The sequence below is a fragment of the Heterodontus francisci genome, chromosome 5 (assembly GCF_036365525.1).
Source record: "Heterodontus francisci isolate sHetFra1 chromosome 5, sHetFra1.hap1, whole genome shotgun sequence".
Classification (NCBI taxonomy): domain Eukaryota; kingdom Metazoa; phylum Chordata; class Chondrichthyes; order Heterodontiformes; family Heterodontidae; genus Heterodontus; species Heterodontus francisci.
The window spans coordinates 109,195,560-109,216,361 of NC_090375.1; the positions used below are offsets into that span (position 1 = coordinate 109,195,560).

At 41.8% G+C, this 20,802-nt stretch overlaps 1 protein-coding gene across 4 annotated transcripts in view; it reads left to right on the forward strand.

Annotated features, from left to right (window-relative positions):
* The window catches only part of chd7 (chromodomain helicase DNA binding protein 7), a 277,383-nt gene that overhangs the window by 196,671 nt on the left and 59,910 nt on the right, over positions 1 to 20,802 (forward strand). For all 4 annotated transcript variants that reach the window (XM_068031895.1, XM_068031894.1, XM_068031893.1 and 1 more), the window contains exons 16-21: positions 4,386 to 4,596; positions 7,913 to 8,108; positions 8,222 to 8,389; positions 8,509 to 8,688; positions 8,848 to 8,958; positions 9,033 to 9,238. In XM_068031895.1, coding sequence (XP_067887996.1) covers positions 4,386 to 4,596; positions 7,913 to 8,108; positions 8,222 to 8,389; positions 8,509 to 8,688; positions 8,848 to 8,958; positions 9,033 to 9,238 — 1,072 coding nt within the window. The remainder of the gene's footprint in view (positions 1 to 4,385; positions 4,597 to 7,912; positions 8,109 to 8,221; positions 8,390 to 8,508; positions 8,689 to 8,847; positions 8,959 to 9,032; positions 9,239 to 20,802) is intronic.

Sequence of the window (20,802 nt, forward strand, 5' to 3'; positions counted from 1 at the left end):
TGTGTATGTGTGTTGTGAGGAAGATGCAAAGTGGCTTCAAGGAGATTTGGACAGACTTAGTGAGTGGGCAAGAACGTGGCAGATGGAATATAATGTGGGAAAATGTGAGGTTATCCACTTTAGTAGGAGGAACAGATGTACAGAGCATTTCTTAAATGGTAAGAGATTAGAAAGTGTAGATGTACAAAGGGACCTGGGTGTCCTTGTCAATAAGTCACTGAAAACTAACATGCAGGTGCAGCAAGCAATTAGGAAGGCTAATAGTATGTTAGCCTTTATTACAAGAGCATTTGAGTACAGGTGTAGTGAAGTCTTGCTTCAATTGTATCGAACCTTGGCTAGACCGCACTTGGAATACTGTGTGCGGTTTTGGTCCCCTTACCTTGGGAACGATATTCTTGCCATAGAGGGAGTGCAACAAAGATTCACCAGACTTGTTCCCGGGATGGCAGGACTGTCATGAAGAGAGATTGGGGAAACTGGGCCTGTATTCTGTAGAGTTTCGAAGAATGAGAGGTGATCTCGTTGAAACCTACAAAATACTTAAAGGGAGAGACAGAGTAGATGCAGATAAGATGTTTCACCTGGTTGGGGAGTCCGGAACAAAGGGACACAATTTCAAAATAAGAGGGAAGCCACTTAGGACCGAGATGAGGAGAAATTTCTTTACTCAGAGGGTTGTGAATCTTTGGAATTCTCGACCCAGAAGGCTGTGGAAGCTCAAGTCATTGAATATGCTTAAAGCAGAGATTGACAGATTGCTAAATACAAATGACATAAAGGGGTATGGGGAGAGTGTGGGAAAAAGGCATTGACGTGGATGATGAGCCATGATCATACTGAATGATGGGGCAGGCTCGATTGGCTGAATGGCCTACTCCTGTTCCCATTTGTTGATTGAGTATCAACTTGAATTAGTGTTACAACATGCCATGATATAAATACAGTCGTGCATCCAATAAAATCAAGAGCCAATTCAAGAGATAGTTTCTCTTTTCCTTGTTGGGAGCAAAGCAATGGCAGAAAACACATATTCCACCTCCAGGTGGCTGAACTCTAAGTCTGCATTTACAGACAAGTCATATGGATTTTTGCATTGATGGTCTATGTAGACCTTTCACAGATAATAGAAAACACCAATAACTGGAATGAACATAGAGCATCAGTGGCAACTGTATATCAACAAGAAGAGAGATGCATTCATATAACACCTTTCATGTTCTCAGGATGGCCCAAAGTGCTTCCCAATTTTGATACATACCCATTGTTATGGAGGTAGATATGTCAATCAGTTTGCACACAGCAGAGATGAATAGACAGGTATTATGTTGATAGAGGGATGAATGCTAGTTGAAACACGAGAGAACTCTGTGCTGTTCAGAAAAAGTGCCAAGAGATGTTTTGCATCTAACCGAACAGGTAGACGGGGGCCTTGGTGTAATGTTTCACCCAACAATATTTGTACCTTGACCAATACGGTATTTCCACAGTACTGCACTGAAGTTCCAGCCTAGAGTGGGGCTTGAACCCACAACTTTCAGAAATTAGAAACATCAAAGCTGCTTCAGTTATGCAAACTGAGCTGACGAGCAACTTTCTCAAACTATTTTATTAATTGAGCTGAAAGACTGAACCAAGGTGTAGAAAACCTCGGTATCCTTTTCAACCCAGACCTGAATTTCAAACTTTACAACCTATAGATCACAAAAATATTTCCACTTGTGTAACATCACCCTTGTCTCACCCCCCTTTCCGCTGGAATCCTTATCCATGTTTTTGTCACTTCTAGATTTGGTTTACTTTCAAACACCCTAATCACCAGGCTCCTGACCACTGCCTTTTACAATGCCTTCAAGTTATCCAGAACACTCCAGCTTTTGTCTTGTTCTGCACAAGTACCTCTCAGGTATCACCTCTTCGTCTTCGGGGAATTAAATATAAAATCCCCATCCTCATCTATAGATCGGCACCCAAACTGCACCCATCTGCAGAGAGGGAAGCAGAGTTAACATTTCAGGTTAATGACCTTTTGTCAGAACCCTATGCAATGTTCTCTTGCTTTGTGCCCCAAGCCATGCCCTATCATCTGACTTCCCTTCTCCTGCTCTGGTATTGTCAGAGCCTTTGGCATATTCTCCAGAACTCTCTTGTTAAACCTGTCATCAAGGCAGCATTTGACTGAGTATGGCATCAAGGAGCCCTAGCAAAACTGAGGTCAATGGGAATCGGGGGGAAAACTCTCCGCTGGCTGGAGTCATACCTAGTGCAAAGGAAGATGGTTGTGGTTGTTGGAGGTCAATCATCTGAGCTCCAGGACATCACTGCAGGAGTTCCTCAGGGTAGTGTCCTGGGCCCAACCATTTTCAGCTGCTTCATCAATGACCTTCCTTCAATCATTAGGTCGGAAGTGGGGATGTTCGCTGATGATTGCACAATATTCAGCACCATTCGTGACTCCTCAGATACTGAAGCAGTCCGTGTAGAAATGCAGCAAGACCTGGACAATATCCAGGCTTGGGCTGATAAGTGGCAAGTAACATTTGTGCCACACAAGTGCCAGGCAATGACCATCTCCAACAAGAGAGAATCTCACCATCTCCCCTTGACATTCAACAGCATTACCATCGCTGAATCCCCCACTATCAACATCCTACGGGCTACCATTGACCAGAAACTGAACTGGAGTAGCCATATAAATAGCGTGGCTACAAGAGCAGGTCAGAGGCTAGGAATCCTGAGGCGAGTAACTCACCTCCTGACTCCCCAAAGCCAGTCCACCACCTACAAGGCACAAGTCAGGAGTGTGATGGAATACTCTCCACTTGCCTGGATGGGTGCAGCTCCAACAACACTCAAGAAGCTCAACACCATCCAGGACAAAGCAGCCCGCTTGATTGGCACCCCATCTACAAACATTCACTCCCTCCACCACCGATGCACAGTGGCAACAAAATGCACTGCAGCAATGCACCAAGGCTCCTTAGACAGCACCTTCCAAACCCGTGACCTCTACCAACTAGAAGGACAAGGGCAGCAAATACATGGGAACACCACCACCTGCAAGTTCCCCTCCAAGTCTCACACCATCCTGACTTGGAACTATATCGCCGTTCCTTCACTGTCGCTGGGTCAAAATCCTGGAATTCCCTTCCTAACAGCACTGTGGATATACCTACCCCAAATGGACTGCAGCAGTTCAAGAAGGCAGCTCACCATCACCTTCTCAAGGGCAATTAGGGATGGGCAAGAAATGCTGGCCTGGCCAGCGTCGCCCACATCCGATGAATGAATAAAAAATAAAAAAATTTCTCTGCCACTCTTTCCAACTATTAGAGCCTTCTCAAAACTCATTTCTTTAACCAAACCTTCATCTATCTTTCTACTTGTCCCTTAGAGTTTTGTGTTAGTTCCTCTCCCCTTCTGTGAGCCACTTTGGGATGCTTTTTCACATTAATCAAGATAATAAATAAATCTAGTTGTTGTTGAATGAATTAAACTTGTGAAATTCTATAATGTTTGAATTATCAGCATTGATTTATGTGGTGTAAAATTGACACTGGAGTCACATAAACCACCAGAAAAATTGACACAAGTAGCATGAAATTTTAGATCTAGTTTCTTCAGGGAAAAGGCTGTGGTATAAGTTTAATAGCTTAGTTAAATGTTGCAGAAATTTTAAATTGGATTGTAGTTTATCTATAGTACCCCTGGAGATTCTATTAGGTTTTGTACAAAATCAATTTCACAGTATTTCTAACCTATAACTTAGCTTGGTGATTTTAACTGAATAACTGCTGTCTTTTTCATTTAATTTGCCATCTTGACCTAATTTTCTTAAACTGAAATAGTTGGCTATTGATTCAGTATCATTTTTGTATTAAAAATTTGAATGATCTGTCATTTGAAAAAACACAACAAAGTAGGAATTCAGTTCTTAAAAATCAATTGTCAGATAATTCGAACGAAGTAACTTTGTATGATAACTACTTGAGAATTTTAGCCTATTTTAAGTACAAAAGTACTGCTTGCTTGTGTTGAGTTAAATGAGCTATTTGCTATCAAAGGGGGATTGTTATGAGGCCCTTTCGGAGATTGGAAGTTTTGCTTGATTATCACTCCTCGGTCCATTGACATAACGCTAATATCCATCAATTTTTTTCCAGCTTTGAAACTTACATACATTTAAACTAGGCAGAACTTTCCAAATTGCTTTTAATATAAGAGGGAATAAAAGTGAAGTAGTAATGCTGATTGTGAGCCATGATGCTATTGTAATTGATTTCAAGTTTTTGTTTTTGCTTTTTTTGATATCTTAAAAAATGATAGATCTGGCAGAATTCAGGCTGCTCTATGATGATCTGGTTGTTCACTTTTGGTATGTGTAGGTGCTGAAGAGAAGATTTTGGAGGAGTTTAAAGAAACACATAATCCTGATACACCAGATTTTCAGCTTCAGGCTATGATCCAAGCTGCTGGAAAGCTAGTGCTGATTGACAAGTTGCTGCCAAAACTAAAGGCTGGTGGCCACAAGGTGCTTATATTTTCCCAGATGGTGCGCTGTTTGGATATTCTTGAGGACTACCTCATACAGCGAAGGTGAGGCCAGCAATACTCTAAATAAAAATTAATTGCCTACAGAGTGGCACAGTATACTAATGTTCCAATGAGCAGCATGGCGTGGGTTTGCATTCTGTGTGGAGGAACTAAGAGTACCAGATCTGAGCTAACCTGTTGAGGCACCAAGGGATGTCAGGCAAATCAAAACAAATAATGCAGCATAGATATGGCTCCTTTTGCCACAGCCAATTCTATAAGTTAAGGATATCAAGTACCTTCACATGACTGTTTGCCAATCTTGTAACTGAGTAAATCAGGCACTGGAGATGGAATTTCTGATGCTTTCCAAGGCATGTGTGATATCTCTTATGGGGAGTGGAACCTTTCCTACTTTTGATATCCATTACCTTTATGTATATTCCCAGGTCAGGCATATGATACAGGTGAGACACAAAAAAACTTTTACTTTGCTCCTAAAATATACCCTAACGCAGCTGCCTCAACACCTTTAGAATCACATTTTGATATCATAGACAAAGCAATTGTCTTCCTATTAGGTAGCATAACAAGAAACCACTAAAAAGACATGAAATTGACCCTAATGGTTGCTTGAAGTATACAGAGATTTTTTTTTTTAAAGTGCTGGTCTATCAACAGGAAATGATTTCCCATAGGCTAATATTTCCTCCAACCAACCCTAGTCCAGCAAGTTAACTTTGTGGTCTCTGGAGGTGAGAGTGTCAATTTAATGCAGGTTTGTGGATAGCTTTTTAACTGTGAAGTTCTGGCTGCAACAAACTGAGCCAAGCTACTCCAAATTCATTTCTCTTGAGATTCTTAAACATCAAGTTTGAGAGAAGATTTTTATCAAAATGCACAGGATTCCAGAGATGGAAGAATAATGTTTTAACTTACTGTGGCACTACCTTATGATGTTTTTGGAATGAGGGCATTTAAGAGTAAACCATATAGTGTGGGACTGGAGTCACACATAGGTCATGCCAAGTTGGGGTGGCAGGTTCCCTTCCCTGAAGGTCGTTCAGTTTCACAACTTGTCATGAGGTTTGAACTCATGACTTGTGGGTTGCTAGTCTAGTGACATAACCACTGCAATTCTATCCTCTACACTATCCCCATTTGAGGGATTGGGTGGCACAATGCATTGTCATACGTCAGGGACCTTTTTAATTTCTACATCCACCCTATTTGCAAAATAATTTGTCCTCCCACAAATCAAATTAAATATGCTGTTAAAATACTCTGTTGTACTAATATTTCAGCAAACATTTGTACACACAATTACACTGTGATGCCCCTCTTAGATTTCCCAATTTTGGCTATGCCATTAGGGAATGCTGTATTGAGGTGGTGTGTTGTGGAAAGGTCTGTTTCCTGGCTTGTCATGGATGTACCAGCAGCTGGTTCAGGTAATGCTGACGGAGAACTGGGATCAGGTTGACTGCCTGCTGTCTTGGCTGAGGAATGGCATGTTATCCAAGGGATTACAAAATGAAATGTAAAGTTGTACCAAAATCAAAAACTGTCTATTCAGTTTTAGATGTCTTTCTTTCTCCCACACCCGCCCCCCAAAAAGGTAACTATCCCAACATCTAGCCAAGTATATTCTGGTAGAGGTTTATGTAAATTACTATTAAGAGTGCGCATGTCAAGAGTAGAAGATAATACTTTGCTTGCTTTTGGTCTTAAGTTGAGGATATGATGGGTTTCTAAAGATTGTAAAACTTTGGCAGTCATGTTAGAAAATTCACACTCCATACAAACATAAGGAAATGTTTGACAGGAGAGGACCAACTGGTCCATCTGGCCTGTCCTAGATAGTTGTGATATGTCATGCATCGCAATACAGATACTCCTTGCACATTGGGAGCTATGTAATTTCCCGGTTGAGGCAGAAAAACAGGTTAAAAGCCCAGACCGATTGTTGGGGGTGGGGGGGTGGAATCTAGAGATTCCTCTCTGGCTCCTTTGTGCAATCAAAATATCCAGGGGACCACATTAACCTTGATGTATATGTATCCAGCCAGAAACATGTCTCTCTTTTTCTCTCTCTCAATGAAATACAATGCATCAGTGTTCAACACATGAGCTGGCAGCCTGTTCCATAGGCCTCCTATTGTCTTGGTAAAGAAGAATTGCCTAACATCCAACCTAGCTTTGCTCTTGCACAACTTCTAAGTGTTACCGTTGGTCCTCCCTAACCTATCTAGTTGAAATAAGTTATTCACATAAACCCAATCTAGTCTATTTTCCAAACCTCGATCAAATTGGACGAGTCTATGCTTCTCTGAAGTATAAACATCCAACTCTTTAAGCCTATCTGGGAAGCTAAGGTTTTTAAAACTGGAAATCAATCTTGTATTCCTCCTTTGGGAGTCAACTTGAATTCAGAAACTGATTGCAAATTGGTCAAGTTTGAAGGTACCAGTTGGTTCTGATGGTGTTTGGACAGTACAAAATGAGTTGGATTGAATATTTAACTGGCAAAATAACTTTAATAATAGAGTATAAAGTACTGCACGTAGAGGAATTACATTGGCTATAAGTACTCCGTGAATGGTTGACAAAATTCTTAATGAAGTTGAAAAGCATCTTTGGGTGGTGGTAATCTTGATTCTTAGTATGTCTCCTGTGGTGCAGCAATCAACAAAGCAAGTTTAACTTAACTTTGTCCAAATTAATAGAGACCAAGTAAAGAAAGTCATTATGCTCAAACTAAATACTGTTTTGTCGCACCTTGAGTGTGATATCCAGTTCTGGTCATCAAGACACAAAGGAGACCTTTTGAGTCCTGGAGTGAATTCAGAGAACCAAAAGGCTGATCCCTGCTATCAAAGGACTGAGATATGAGGAAAGATGGTAAAAAAATTGGTATTTTAAGCCTTGATGGCCTTGGTAAACATTGTGGAAAGGGGTAGATTCATAAATTTACTTCAAACTAAACGATGGATGTAGGATTGAGGAACAGTTTCAAACTAGTAAATAGCAAATTTAAGATGCTGATCAAGAAGTTATTCTATCAGAGAAATGAGCACTTGGAATGGACTTGCTGGTGGAGTGATGGAGGTGAAAACTCTGGAATCTTTTAAGGAACAATTAAATACTATGGTCAGGAGATTATAAAGTCTTTCCGGGTGGCTGAGCTTGGATATACTAGAATATGTTTCTCATCCTAATTTATATAGTGCTCTGATCATGGGATAAATGTTATGTGCGAATGAAGGGTTTTCTGATTGTGGTCAATATATGCACAAATCTGACAAGTGGACGTTTTGACACATTACTGGCTAAAAATGAGTACGCTCTGGCTTTTTTAATTCCGAAAATTGTTTTCCAGACATCTGTATGAACGTATTGATGGCCGTGTGAGGGGAAATCTACGACAGGCCGCAATAGATCGTTTCTCTAAACCTGACTCCGATCGTTTTGTTTTCCTTCTGTGCACTCGTGCTGGAGGTTTGGGGATTAACCTCACTGCTGCAGACACTTGTATCATCTTTGATTCTGATTGGAACCCACAAAATGACCTCCAGGTGAGATTTGTTGTCATTTTCTATATTGACTTTGTTTTCAGTTATATTTATGGAAGGTGCAGTAATCTGATACAACATGATGCTGCCTACTTAAGAGTGTTCTACTCCAACAGGCTCAGGCTCGATGTCACAGAATTGGGCAAAGTAAAGCAGTGAAAGTGTATAGATTAATAACCCGGAACTCTTATGAAAGAGAAATGTTTGATAAGGCAAGTTTGAAGCTTGGATTGGACAAAGCTGTTCTGCAGTCCATGAGTGGAAGAGAAAATAGTGCCAATGGGGTATGTGTATTTGTACATACTGTAGTCAGCTCATTAAGCAAATTTCTCTGGTTATTTAGTTTATAAATTATGTATACTTAATATCGGGATCAATGTTTAAAATTATGCAAAATATTCAGGTTCAGCAACTGTCTAAAAAGGAGATTGAGGATCTTCTTAGGAAAGGAGCATATGGTGCACTGATGGATGAAGAGGACGAAGGGTCAAAATTCTGTGAGGAAGATATTGACCAGATTCTCTTGAGACGTACTCATACAATTACTATAGAGTCTGAAGGAAAAGGCTCTACATTTGCAAAGGTGAATACTTTTAACCAAGTATAAGCATATATATATTTTGATGTCGTATGTGCACCAATGTAATGAGCCTGTATGAAGCATGTGATAATATTGATATGAAATAAATTGTACAGAATTCTTCTAACCAATGAGAATTTCTTTTTATATAAATCTCTTTAGGCCAGCTTTGTAGCTTCTGGGAATAGAACGGATATTTCCCTTGATGATCCCAACTTTTGGCAAAAATGGGCAAAGAAAGCTGAATTGGATATTGATGCAATAAATGGAAGGGTAAGCATGTTATCATGCGTATTATGTTGAAAGCAATTAAATGCATTTTTGCTCATGTGTACTTCCTCCTTTAGAACAATTTGGTGATTGATACACCAAGAGTGAGAAAGCAGACAAGACACTACAATGCTATCAAGGAAGATGAGCTAATGGAATTTTCAGATTTGGAAAGCGAGTCTGAAGAAAAGACTGGAAAGCCCCCCCGTAGACCGCAAGACAGGTCCCACGGTTATCCAAGGACGGAGTGTTTTAGAGTGGAAAAGAACCTGTTGGTGTATGGGTGAGTAAATTGCAGAATGCATTTGTGTAAAGTTCCAGATATCCCTATTTGGTACATTATTTTCTGCCTGTGAATTTATTGAGAATAACCCACAAAACCACCTTCAAAGAAGTTGGTACTTCTAAAACAAGGTAACTAGGAGTTGAATAAACTGATACTCCCAATTTTCACTTTCTCGTCCTAAGGAAGTATTTTCTCTGAAGGCCCAATGAAATTGTAAATTGTATGTGTGAATTTGACCCTGTTGTTCTGTCACATGTTGCTCTGGTTCATTTTCATCAAAAATATTGTATGCTAGAAAAATGCCACTTTACCCCTGCCCAAACCCACAGATGGGAAATATGTATGTATGCTATTCCTTTTTCATATTGAGTCATTCTCTATATGAAGCCTCTTATACTGGATTAAGCCTTACACAATTGCAGGAACACTGCCAGTTTGCTCTGTTTGTATGGTGTGATAGCATTGGGGGAGGGGTAGAGAAGTGCAGCCACAAAGGCTGCTCATGTTACCAAGTATGGGAAGCAGCAAAGCTCCACTTGATTGCTTCCATAGTTTGACAGCTTCATGTACTCAAGGTGCATTTAATACTGACAAGAATAGAGAGGATTACTAAATTTCAGCAGCTGTCCATATGTACTGACAAAAATTAGCAGAGTGTTAAATTCCCTCTGTTGCCCAGGTCATCCAAACATGCTGCAAAATATAGTGATTTACACATGCGTGGCAGCACTAGATGGTCCTGTGCTCCAAACATCATTAAATGTAAAACAATGCAGCACAAATCTAGTGTACAAAAGTATTTGTACCTTGCTGTCTCCCTCTGCCTCAACTCTCCCTCGATCTTCCCTGTTCCCCATTTTCTCACTATCTCAGACTCCCATGCAAACATATGGGAATAACAGAAAAAGACTAACAGGTTTATTGACTCTGTCCTATATAGTTATGATGCCTTATGTATCACAATACCCACACAAAACCATGAAATTAATGGCACTAATGAGTGACAAATCCCCAGGACCAGTTGGTTTCCATCCCAGAGTTTTAAAAGAAGTAGGTGAGAACATTGCAGATGCCCTAACAATATGTTTTTTTGATTCGGGAACTGTTCCTTCAGGTTGAAAAATTGTGCATGTCACTCTGCTGTTCTAAGAAAGGTGAGAAGGAATTACAGACCAGTTGGCCTAACATCTGTTGGGAAAGGATAGGGTGACTGAACCCCTTGAATTTTCAACTGATCAAAGAGCCAGAATGGATTTGTAAAGGGTAGGTCATGCCTGACAAACCTGCTTGAATTTTTTGAAGAGGTCACTAAAATAGTGGACAGGGCGATGTCTCTGGATGTTATTTATATGGACTTCCAGAAGGCATTTGATAAAGTCCCTCATGTTAACTAAAGTTGAAGCCCATGGAATTGAAGACAAATTATTAAGCTAGTTAGGAAATTGGCTGAGGGAAGGGAGACAGATGCAACTCGTGGTGTCCCATGTGGATCTGTGTTGGAGCCTCAGCTATTCACTGCATTCATAAATGATATAGATGATGGGATAGAAAGCCACATATCCAAATTTGCTGCTGATGCAATGATACAGTTTTACAAGCAGTGTAGACTGAAGCATAAAATTGCAAGAAATGTTGATAAATTAAGTGAATGGTCAAATGGATTTCAATGTCGGCAAATGTGAGGTCATCCACTTTCGACTCAAAGGTAGATCCGGGTATTTTCTAAATGGTGAAGAGCTAGAAACAGTGGAGGTACAAAGAAACTTTGGGGTCCAGGTACACAGATCATTAAAATGTCATGAACAGGTACAGAAAATAATCAAAAAGGCTAGTGAAATGCTGGCTTTTATATTGAGAGAACTAGAATACAAGGGGGGTGGTGGGGGTAGAAGTCATGTTTGAGCTTTACCACACCTGGAGTATAGTGAGCAGTTCTGGGCACCACATCTTAGGAAGTATGCATAGATCTTTGAGAGTGTGCAGCATAGATTTACTGGAATGATATCCGGACTCCAATGTTCAGCTGCAAGAGGAGATTATACAAACTAGGATTGTATTCTCTGGAATTTAGAAGGGTAAGGGGTGATTTGATCAAAGTTTTCAAGATATTAAGAGATGGGATAGATTGGGAGAAACAGTTGCTGCTAGTTGAGAGGTTTAGGACCAGAGGTATAGCCATAAAATTAAAGACAAACATTTTCGAGAGAAATTAGGAAATACTTCCTCACACAGAGAATGGTAGGATTTTGGAACTCTCTTCCACAAGCAACAATTGATGCAGGATTAATTGTTAATTTTAAAACTCAGTTTGTTAGATTTTTGTTAGAGGTGTTTAAGGATATGGAGCAAAGGGGGTTATATGGAGTTAGTTCGCAGATCAGCCATGATCTCATTGAATGGCTAAACAGGCTGAAGGCCATTCCTGTTCCAATGTTCTTGTGTAATCTCCTGGCAGAGGAGAAAAACCAGATTTTAAAATCCCAACCAACTAGCGGAATCAAATCAGGAAAATTGCTTCTCGGACCCTTTAGGTGATCCATACTAGTCAAGAGCACCACATTGATCTCTAGGTATATTATGGAGACAGTGGTGTAGTGGTAATGTCACTGGGCTAGCAATCCAGAGCTCAGGCTAATGCTGTAGGGACATGGGTTCGAATCCCACTATGGCAGAAGGTGAAATTTGAATTCAATTAATAAATCTGGAATTAAAAGCTAGTCTAATGGTGACCATGAAACCATTGTCGATTGTTGTAAAAACCCATCTGGTTCAGTCATGTCCTTTAGGGAAGGAAATCTGCCGTCCTTGCCTGGTCTGGCCTACATGTGACTCCAGACTCACAGCAATCTGGTTGATTCTTAAATGCCCTCTGAAATGTCCTAGCAAGCCACCCAGTTCAAGGGCAATTAGGAATGGGCAATAAATGCTGGCCTAGCCAGCGATGCTCACACCCCACAAACTAATAAAAAAAGATTGTCGCCCCAGCTAGAAACCGGTCCAACTAACTCTTTGAAAATATATAACATATCAGTGTTCACGACATGACCTGACCCCCTGTTCCACTGATCACTGTTCTCTAGGAAAAGAACCACCACCTAACATTCAACCTAGTTCCACCCTTAGATAAATTGTAAGTGTGACCACCAGTCCTCTCTCTAATCTCGCCAGTTGCTATAATTGTAAACACAAGCTCGTCCCTTCATTATTTTATAAACCTTAATCAAATTTTTTGAGCATGTGACCAGGTATGTAGATGAGGGTAGTGCAGTTGATGTAGTTTACATGGATTTCAGCAAAGCCTTTGACAAGGTCCCACATGGGAGACTTATCAAGAAAGCAAATGCACATGGGATACAGGGTAACTTGATAAGGTGGATTCAAAATTGGCTTAGCTGTAGGAGACAGAGAGTGATGACAGACAGCTGTTTTAGTGACTGGAAGCCAGTGTCCAGTGGCGTACCACAGGGATCTGTGCTGGGTCCCCTATTGTTTGTCATTTATATAAACGACATAGATGACTATGTGGGGGGTAGGATCAGTAAGTTCGCGGATGACACAAAGATTGGCCGAGTGGTTAACAGTGAGGTGGAGTGTCTTAGGTTACAGGAAGATATAGACGGGATGGTCAAATGGGCAGAAAAGTGGCAGGTGGAATTTAACGCTGAAAAGTGTGAGGTGATACACTTTGAAGGAGTAATGTGACACGGAGGTATTCAATGAATGGCCTGACACTGGGAAGTTCTGAGGAACGAAGGGACCTTGGCGTGTTTGTTCATAGATCTCTGAAGGCAGAAGGGCAGGTTAATAGGGTGGTGAAAAAGGCATATGGAACACTTGCCTTTATCAATCGAGGCATAGATTACAAAAGCAGGGAGGTCACGTTGGAATTGTACAGAACTTTGGTAAGGCCACAGCTGAAGTACTGTGTGCAATTCTGGTCGCCACATTATAGGAAGGATGTGATTGCATTGGAGGGGGTGCAGAGGCTATTCACCAGGATGTTGCCTGGGATGGAACATTTAAGCTATGAAGAGAGGTTGGATAGGCTTGGGTTGTTTTCACTGGAGCAGAGAAGACTGAGGGGTGACCTGATCAAGGTGTACAAGATTATGAGGGGCATGGACAGGGTGGATAGGGAGCAGCTGTTCCCCTTAGTTGAAGGGTCAGTTACGAGGGGTCACAAGTTTAAGGTGAGGGGCGGGAGGTTTAAGGGGGATTTGAGGAAGAACATTTTTACCCAGAGGGTGGTGACGGTCTGGAATGCCCTGCCTGGGAGGGTGGTAGAGGCAGGTTGCCTCACATCATTTAAAAAGTACCTGGATGAGCATTTGGCACGTCATAACATTCAAGGCTATGGGCCAAGTGCTGGCAAATGGGATTAGGTAGACAGGTCAGGTGTTTTAATGCATTGGTGCAGACTTGATGGGCCGAAGGACCTCTTCTGCACTGTATTATTCTGTGAAATCGCCTTCAGGTCTAGGCTTCTTAATCTTTACAGATCCACCTCTTTAAGCCCATCTGGGTAGCTAAGGTATTTTAAACTAGAAATCGATCTTGTGGCCCTCCCCTGCACTCGTTCGAAAGCTTCAATGTCCCACAAAGGGACCCAAAGTCGGCACTGTATTCTAACTGAGGCTTTGCCAAGTCTAGTACGAGGACAGAGTGGTATGTTTTGCTTTGTAGTGAATTAATCTGTGAATACAACCCAGAATCCTGTTTGGCTTAGCTATAGCTTCACAGCATTGGTCATGAATCATGCTTGCTTCAGCGGGCAGGGCAGGGAGAACAGGGTGAGCAGAGTGCCTGTGTGAATTGGGAGAGTAAGAGATGAAGAGGAGCATCGTCATGAGCTAGAGGATGGAAGCGAAGAGTGCTTCAGCATCACTAACCATGGAAACAATTTTGAAACAATTTTAAAACAATTTAACAATCTGATTTAGCACAAGTACCTACATATGTTCACAATAGTCAGAAATGTTTCTTTGAGAGATGGAAATAATTCCTAGCATTTTGCCATAATCCATCACTATGCAATTTGTTAGATGTACCTACAGTTTGGCATACCTGTACACACTACACTGTGTTCAGGGCTGTTTTCAAGTTGTCAGTTTTACTGTAGCTGGTGTCAAGCAAAGGCAAACAAAGGCATAAAACATTGATGTTTTAAAAGATTGGACTATAATGTAATGCTGTACTGGAGCCTAGATATTCCACGACATGTGGGCAATGACTTAGAAAATCTATTCTTTTGTGCTTGCAAGGACAAATTTTTATGTAGCACTGCATCAAAATTGCAGAACCAAATGAATGGTTTGAGAACTGAAGAAACGTTGTATTTGTGAACCTTGTGAAACCTGTATCTTTTCTACCATATCACTAAAGCAGCTAATCTCAATTTTTTTCAGAGGATTTATGCAGTCAGCTTGGTCTCTTCCTGGTTAGTAAACTTCACATCCTCAATGCTAGATCAAAGGAAAGGAGCATTGTAGGGAGTACAGCAGCAGTACAGTGATGCCTATCAACAGCAGCTTGCAATTACTTAGCACCTTTAATATAGTAAATGTTGCAAGGCACTTTACAGAAGCAGAATGGACAGCCAACTATAGTAGAAGAATTAGTCGTTGTGACCGACAGCATTGTCAAAGAGGTAGGTATTGAGGTTTTTCAAGTTAGACGAGGTGGATGAGTATAGAGTAAGAGGTAGAGCGTAGTGCCCAAACCTTGGGACAGATTTGAACAGGACGAATGATGCAATAAATAAAATCAGAAGAAAATACAACATACACTGGCACATGGGTCTAGAGAAGATGGCAGAAGCGGGATAGCACATGACTATGGGGCTGGGGGGATGAGGATCAGGATTTTGAATTTAATGCATTGAGGACCTTTGAGCCAATACAGCTTGATGAGGACAGGAGTGATTTTTTTTTTGGATTCATTCCTAGGACGTGGGCATCACTGGCAAAGCAACATTTATTGCCCATCCCTAATTGTCCTTGAGAAGGTGGTGGTGAGCTGCCTTCTTGAACCGCTGCAGTCCGTCTGGTGTAGTTACACCCACAGTGCTGTTAGGAAGGGAGTTCCAGGTTTTTGACCGAATGACAGTGAAGGAACGGCGATATAGTTCCAAGTCAGGATGGTGTGTGGGGGAACTTGAGGGTGGGTTATGTTCCCATGTGTCTGCTGCCTGTTCTTCTAGGTGGTAGAGGTCATAGGTTTGGAAAGTGCTGTCGAAGAGTCTTGGTGAGTTGCTGCAGTGCATCTTGTAGATGGTACATACTGCTGCCACTGTGCGTCAGTGGTGGAGGGAGTGAATGTTTAAGGCGCAGGATAGGATGCTGATCAAGCGGACTGCTTTGTCCTGGATGGCGTCGAGCTTCGCGAGTGTTGTTGGAGCTGCACTCTTCCAGGCAAGTGGAGAGTACTCCATCACACTCCTGACTTGTGCCTTGTAGATGGTGGGCAGGCATTGGGGAGTCAGGAGGTGAGTTAATTGAATAAGTGAATGGTACTTGGAGGATGCATTGGAGATGGCAACAGGTAACAAAAGTGTGGATGAGGCTGTCAGTCTTAGCTCAGTGCATCACACACACTTCTGATCAGAAGATCACAGGCTCAAGACTTAAGCACCTAATCTAGGCTGACACTTCAGTGAATTCTGAGGCAGTGCTGCACTGTTGAGGATGTCTTTTGGATGAGTTGTTAAACTGAGGCCCCATCTGACTCCTCCAGTAGAAAAGATCCCATGGTACTAATAGAAGAGCAGGTTTTTTCCCAATGCCCTGGTCAAGATTTATTCCTGAACCAGTATCACTAAATCCGGTTAACTGTTCATTAGTCTCATTGCTGTTTGTAGCACCTTGATGTATGTAAATTGGCTACCACATTTCCCTCCATTGCAACAGTAACTAAATTTGAAAAGTGAAACACTTTAGGACAACTTGCAGTTGTGAAAGACACTAGATAAATCCAAGTTATTTTTCTTTTCTTTCAATAGGAGTGGGGCATGGATACTATTCCAGAGCTGGAAACTGGGAAGTCTTAAGTGATGAATAGGATATGAGGTCTGAAACTCTGCTTGCTGCCAATAAGACACCCAACCCACTCCCTGTTCGCATCAACTGAGTAAGCAACTGGGAGTGAGTTGGAATGGGATGCAAAGTTTTTCACTGGAATTGAACAGTGTGCCTTTGCTCTTATTGTTAAATTAGTGGAACTTCTGACTCGTATACAACTTGATGTTGATTGGCTGAGACCACTTTGGACATAAAGTCAAGGATGATGGTGGGAAAATAGATCAGAGTATCAGCATGCATATGGAAGTTGACCCATACTTAATATTGGCCTGAATTTTATGAGCGTGCCGCAAATCTCGGCAGTGCGCTCTGTGATTGCGGCGGTCTGCCCGCGTGGATTTGCTGTCGTTGAGCCCCCATGATATTTCGTGCGGGGGGCTCATTTAAATGGAGTGGGCAGAGCGACTGTCACTGATGACTTAGAGGGGGCGGCTGTTCCGGCAACGGCATCCATTGCCACCCCGAAGGGGCCGGCGCCATTTTTAAAGGGCTTCAAGCCCTTCAGGTAGATTTAAATTTTTAAAGGTACCGCCACCCTGAAATGAGAAATAAAATTTTAGTGATGCTTTCAATCCCCTTTCCAAACCTCCCATCCTCCCATCGAGTTATCAATAAATAAAATAACCCATCTCCCCGGAAAACCAAGTTTTGTAAATGACGAACTTTCACCGCCCAACTTCAGCACCTTACACCCTCAACCCCTTCCCACCATCCCCACACCCAATCGGAGCGGTTTTCCCTGCTCCCCACAAACCCCCCCCCCCCCCCACCTGCCCTGAAATTTTCACTCCACCACCTCCCCCCCTCCCACAACCAGTGTCACACCTCGGAACTCCAAGTGGAGCTTCGAAGGCATAGGAGTTCTGACCAGTGGCCAGAATATCAATGTGGGACGGCCATTGCTACCAGGTAGGTAATTATTCCTTAATTTGCAATTTAAAATGAAGGTGGTGGCGGCGGGCCTCTCCCGGAAGAATTTTCAGGGCCCCCCTCCCACGACCCCCTACGTCGGAGGGCTAGTGAAATACAGCCCATTCTGTCAGCAAGTGAGCCAAGGTTAGAATTTTGAGCATGTTACATAAGCCTAGATCTTGAGGCCTAGATAGATTCTTTTCAAGGTATGGGGAGTTAGAGCCAAAAGAATCTATGCTAAGAAGGTTATAAAGGCTCATAATCATAACTAAAACTTTGAGTAACTTGGTGGAAGCAAGGCCATCAAAGGCAGAAGCAGAGTTGCTGAGAAGATCAACTATGGCAGCAGGCACCATGGTGAGCAGGAAGGTCAGTGGAATAGTCATCTTATTTGCAAGCAAGCTGTCTTTTTTGAAGAGCAATATGAAATGGATGGGTAGTGGGAGAACAGAGATGTGGAGAGGGGAACAGGGAGAAGATCAGAGAGCTTTGTTCCCTGAGAGGGAGGTGGATGACGACAACTTGTATTTATATAGTGCCTTTAACATAGTAAAGCGTCCAAAAATATTTCCCAGGAGCAGTCATCAAACAAAGTTTGACACCAAGTCATGAAAGATTTTGGGGGACACGTCCAAAAGTTTTGTCAAAGAGCTATGTTTTAAGGAACATCTTGAAGGAAGAAAGAGAGGAAGTTCTGGGAAAGTTTGGGACAGATTTGGAAGGCAACAACAAGTTCAAGGACTTTGGAGAGGAAAGGGAGATTGGAGGTAGGGTGGTAGTTGGCAAGGACGAGGGTCAAGGGTTGGGTTTTTGAGGAAAGTGATGACAGCAGGTTTTAAGGAGAGAGTTGACAGTAACTGGAGAGAGAGAGAACCATTAACAATATCAACTGACATCGAAGCCAGGAGGTGAGTTGGGTGGTCAGCAGTTTAGTGGGAATAGGGTCCAGGGATCAGGAGGTGGGTCTCATAGGCAATATGAGCTCAGAAAGGACATGATGGGAGATAAGAGAAACTACAGAAAGATGCAAGTTCAGGGCTAGGGCAGATGGTAACCTTGGAGGAAGTTTGGCCTGTTGAGCTAGGGCAGGGATCAGCAACCTTTTTTTTTTACCTGAAGAACCTTTTTAAAAAGATTTTGCAACAATAGAAACCATTCAGAGTCGCAAGACAAAATTTCGGTATTTCTAAATCAAATAGTTGGCAAATTGCTAAATGTCTATGGTAGAATTCGTAATTTTCATATATAATCAATAAAGTACGTGTATTGAATTTATGTATCAGTAGAAAAAAAATTAAAGTTGACCTAATTCTAAATTATCATTTTTTTTGACTTTTTACTATAATTTTGTCAGAGATCTTTTTTAAAAAAAAACTATAACTTAATATGCATAGAATTAAGACAATTTTTTTGGCTATTGATTCTCGTGATTTTTTTTTTTAAAGCTTCTAATAGCACATTCAGAATAATTTATTGTCTCAGTAATATTAGAAACAATAATGGTCACAACCATAAAACCTGTTCATCGAACCAAAGGCATTATCTAGAACCAAGGTGTAGCTATACCACTCGAACAGATTTATTTAGAGTACAATGATGTTTTTTGTTAAAATAATCATTTGAAACCGTAAAATGCAGCACAATGATTAGCTTTTTATCCCCACAATAAAAGCATGGCTCTTACTTGACTTGATTCTTTTTTAGGCTTTTATCATGTTAATGCAATGCAACTGGAAAAGGTTGGGAGCCGCAAAAGAGATGTTAAAGAGCCACATGCAGCACTGGAGACAAGTGTTGTAGATCCCTGGGCTAGGGGAAGGGAGGGATGCAGCTGAATGGATGTCTCGATTTTTGTGACAAAGGAGTCCATGAGCTCCTCTCACTTGTTGCTAGAGGTGAGGGTGCAGGAGACAGAGGAGAGGAGTTTAAGAAAATGGTTTGCACTGGATAACAGAAGTCAGCAGTTATCTTTGCAGTGAGCAGTTTTGGCAGACAAGCAGGACCCAGTAGTGCTTTAATGATGTCCAGCTAGATCTGGCAGTGAATGCCTAAAGCAGTTGTCTGTAATATCTGTTCCTTGAGTCCCAGGGGTGCAGACTTGAAGTTGAGGTGAGGGCCGTACCAGGGGAAACTGTTATGGTAAGTGTGTGTTTAACAGTTTTGATGGGGAGTAAGGTATCAAAGGTAGAGATGAGGGTATGGTTCAGTAGATAAGTAGCTGCAGAAATGTCATGGTGAAGGGAAGGTCAAAGACCAGACAGTTGAGATTTTGCAAGTGCAGTTTCAAACAATATTCTCTCTAATTTCTGGTTGCTGTGTGCGACCTCCTTACACTGTGCGGTCCCTTTAAAATTGCATGTGGCCGTGCATCTCAAAGGACCGTTGCTTGTGCACAGCCTGTTAGTTCCCTGCATGGCACATTCTGGATTTCTGCATGGCCACGCACCTTAGAGGGAACATTGGTTGTTCGTGAATTGGGAGAGCGTTTTTTCCAGGGGCAAACAGAAGGAAGTAGGGTTCGGAGGGGGAAGAGGGGTTGTGGGTGGAGTGAACCAAGGAAGTGATCAGAGATGGTCTTGTGTAATTAACACAATGGGAGTAGCAAGGCCACAAGATGCGACAAGGTCAATGGGTGTTCATGAATATGGGTTGGGGAGTTTACATGGGGGGAGAGGTTATTGGACGGTAGGAGGACAGTAAACTCAGGAAGGAGAGCATGATGAGGCCAGAGGTATTGTGGGTAAATGGGGAAGAAGACAAAATTAGTTGCTCTTTGAGAGAGCCAATGATGTGCCTGATGATGGTTTGCAACAGTGGGAAGCCGTGCACCCACTTCAGAGGGACTTGACCCTGGATGGCAACAATAAAGGTAAATTGATAGTACTAGTGAGTGGATTAGAGGACCAAGGAGGGAGTAAGGAGATGTACAAAGTGTTAGTAAGCAGACCAAAGAGGAAGGGGGACAAGAAGAGAGGGAGGCCGAAGATAGTCAACTGAGAGGTGGGTGTTGGGGTCTGGAGCAGCTTCCTTCCCTCTTTGTTGGCATACAAATGTACAGTCAAATCAAATGAACTACTTTGACAAATAAGCTGCTGATTTCAAATCCAACTAGATCTCACACCAACTATTTTGTGCATCTGCCACTGACATGCAACATTGATCACAGGGCATCAACTTGTCATGAGTATTTACACCAGCTCAATCCGCTCTCTCATGTGAAGGAACTTAGTATTCTGTGGGGATCCTGTAAATGGGGCAGGATATCTACCTTGTTTTCATGCTATACAATATAGGCGATACACCTTTAATTTGCAAATTTTCATGAGGCTTCATAATTTTTCTGTTGAAGGCCCAATCTACCTTTGTACTTTACAAACAAAAAGCTTTGTAATTCCATAGGTGTACTGTACCAAGTGATCAATTGTACACCATTATTATTCTAATTCATACTTTATTATTAGACTAGTATAAATTGGTGCCAGTCTGTCTTTTTTTGGTCAGAGAAACTTGGCGTATGTGTTGGACTGGTAGTTTCATACTGGTACAGAAATTAAACAAGGCAGGCAAACAAAT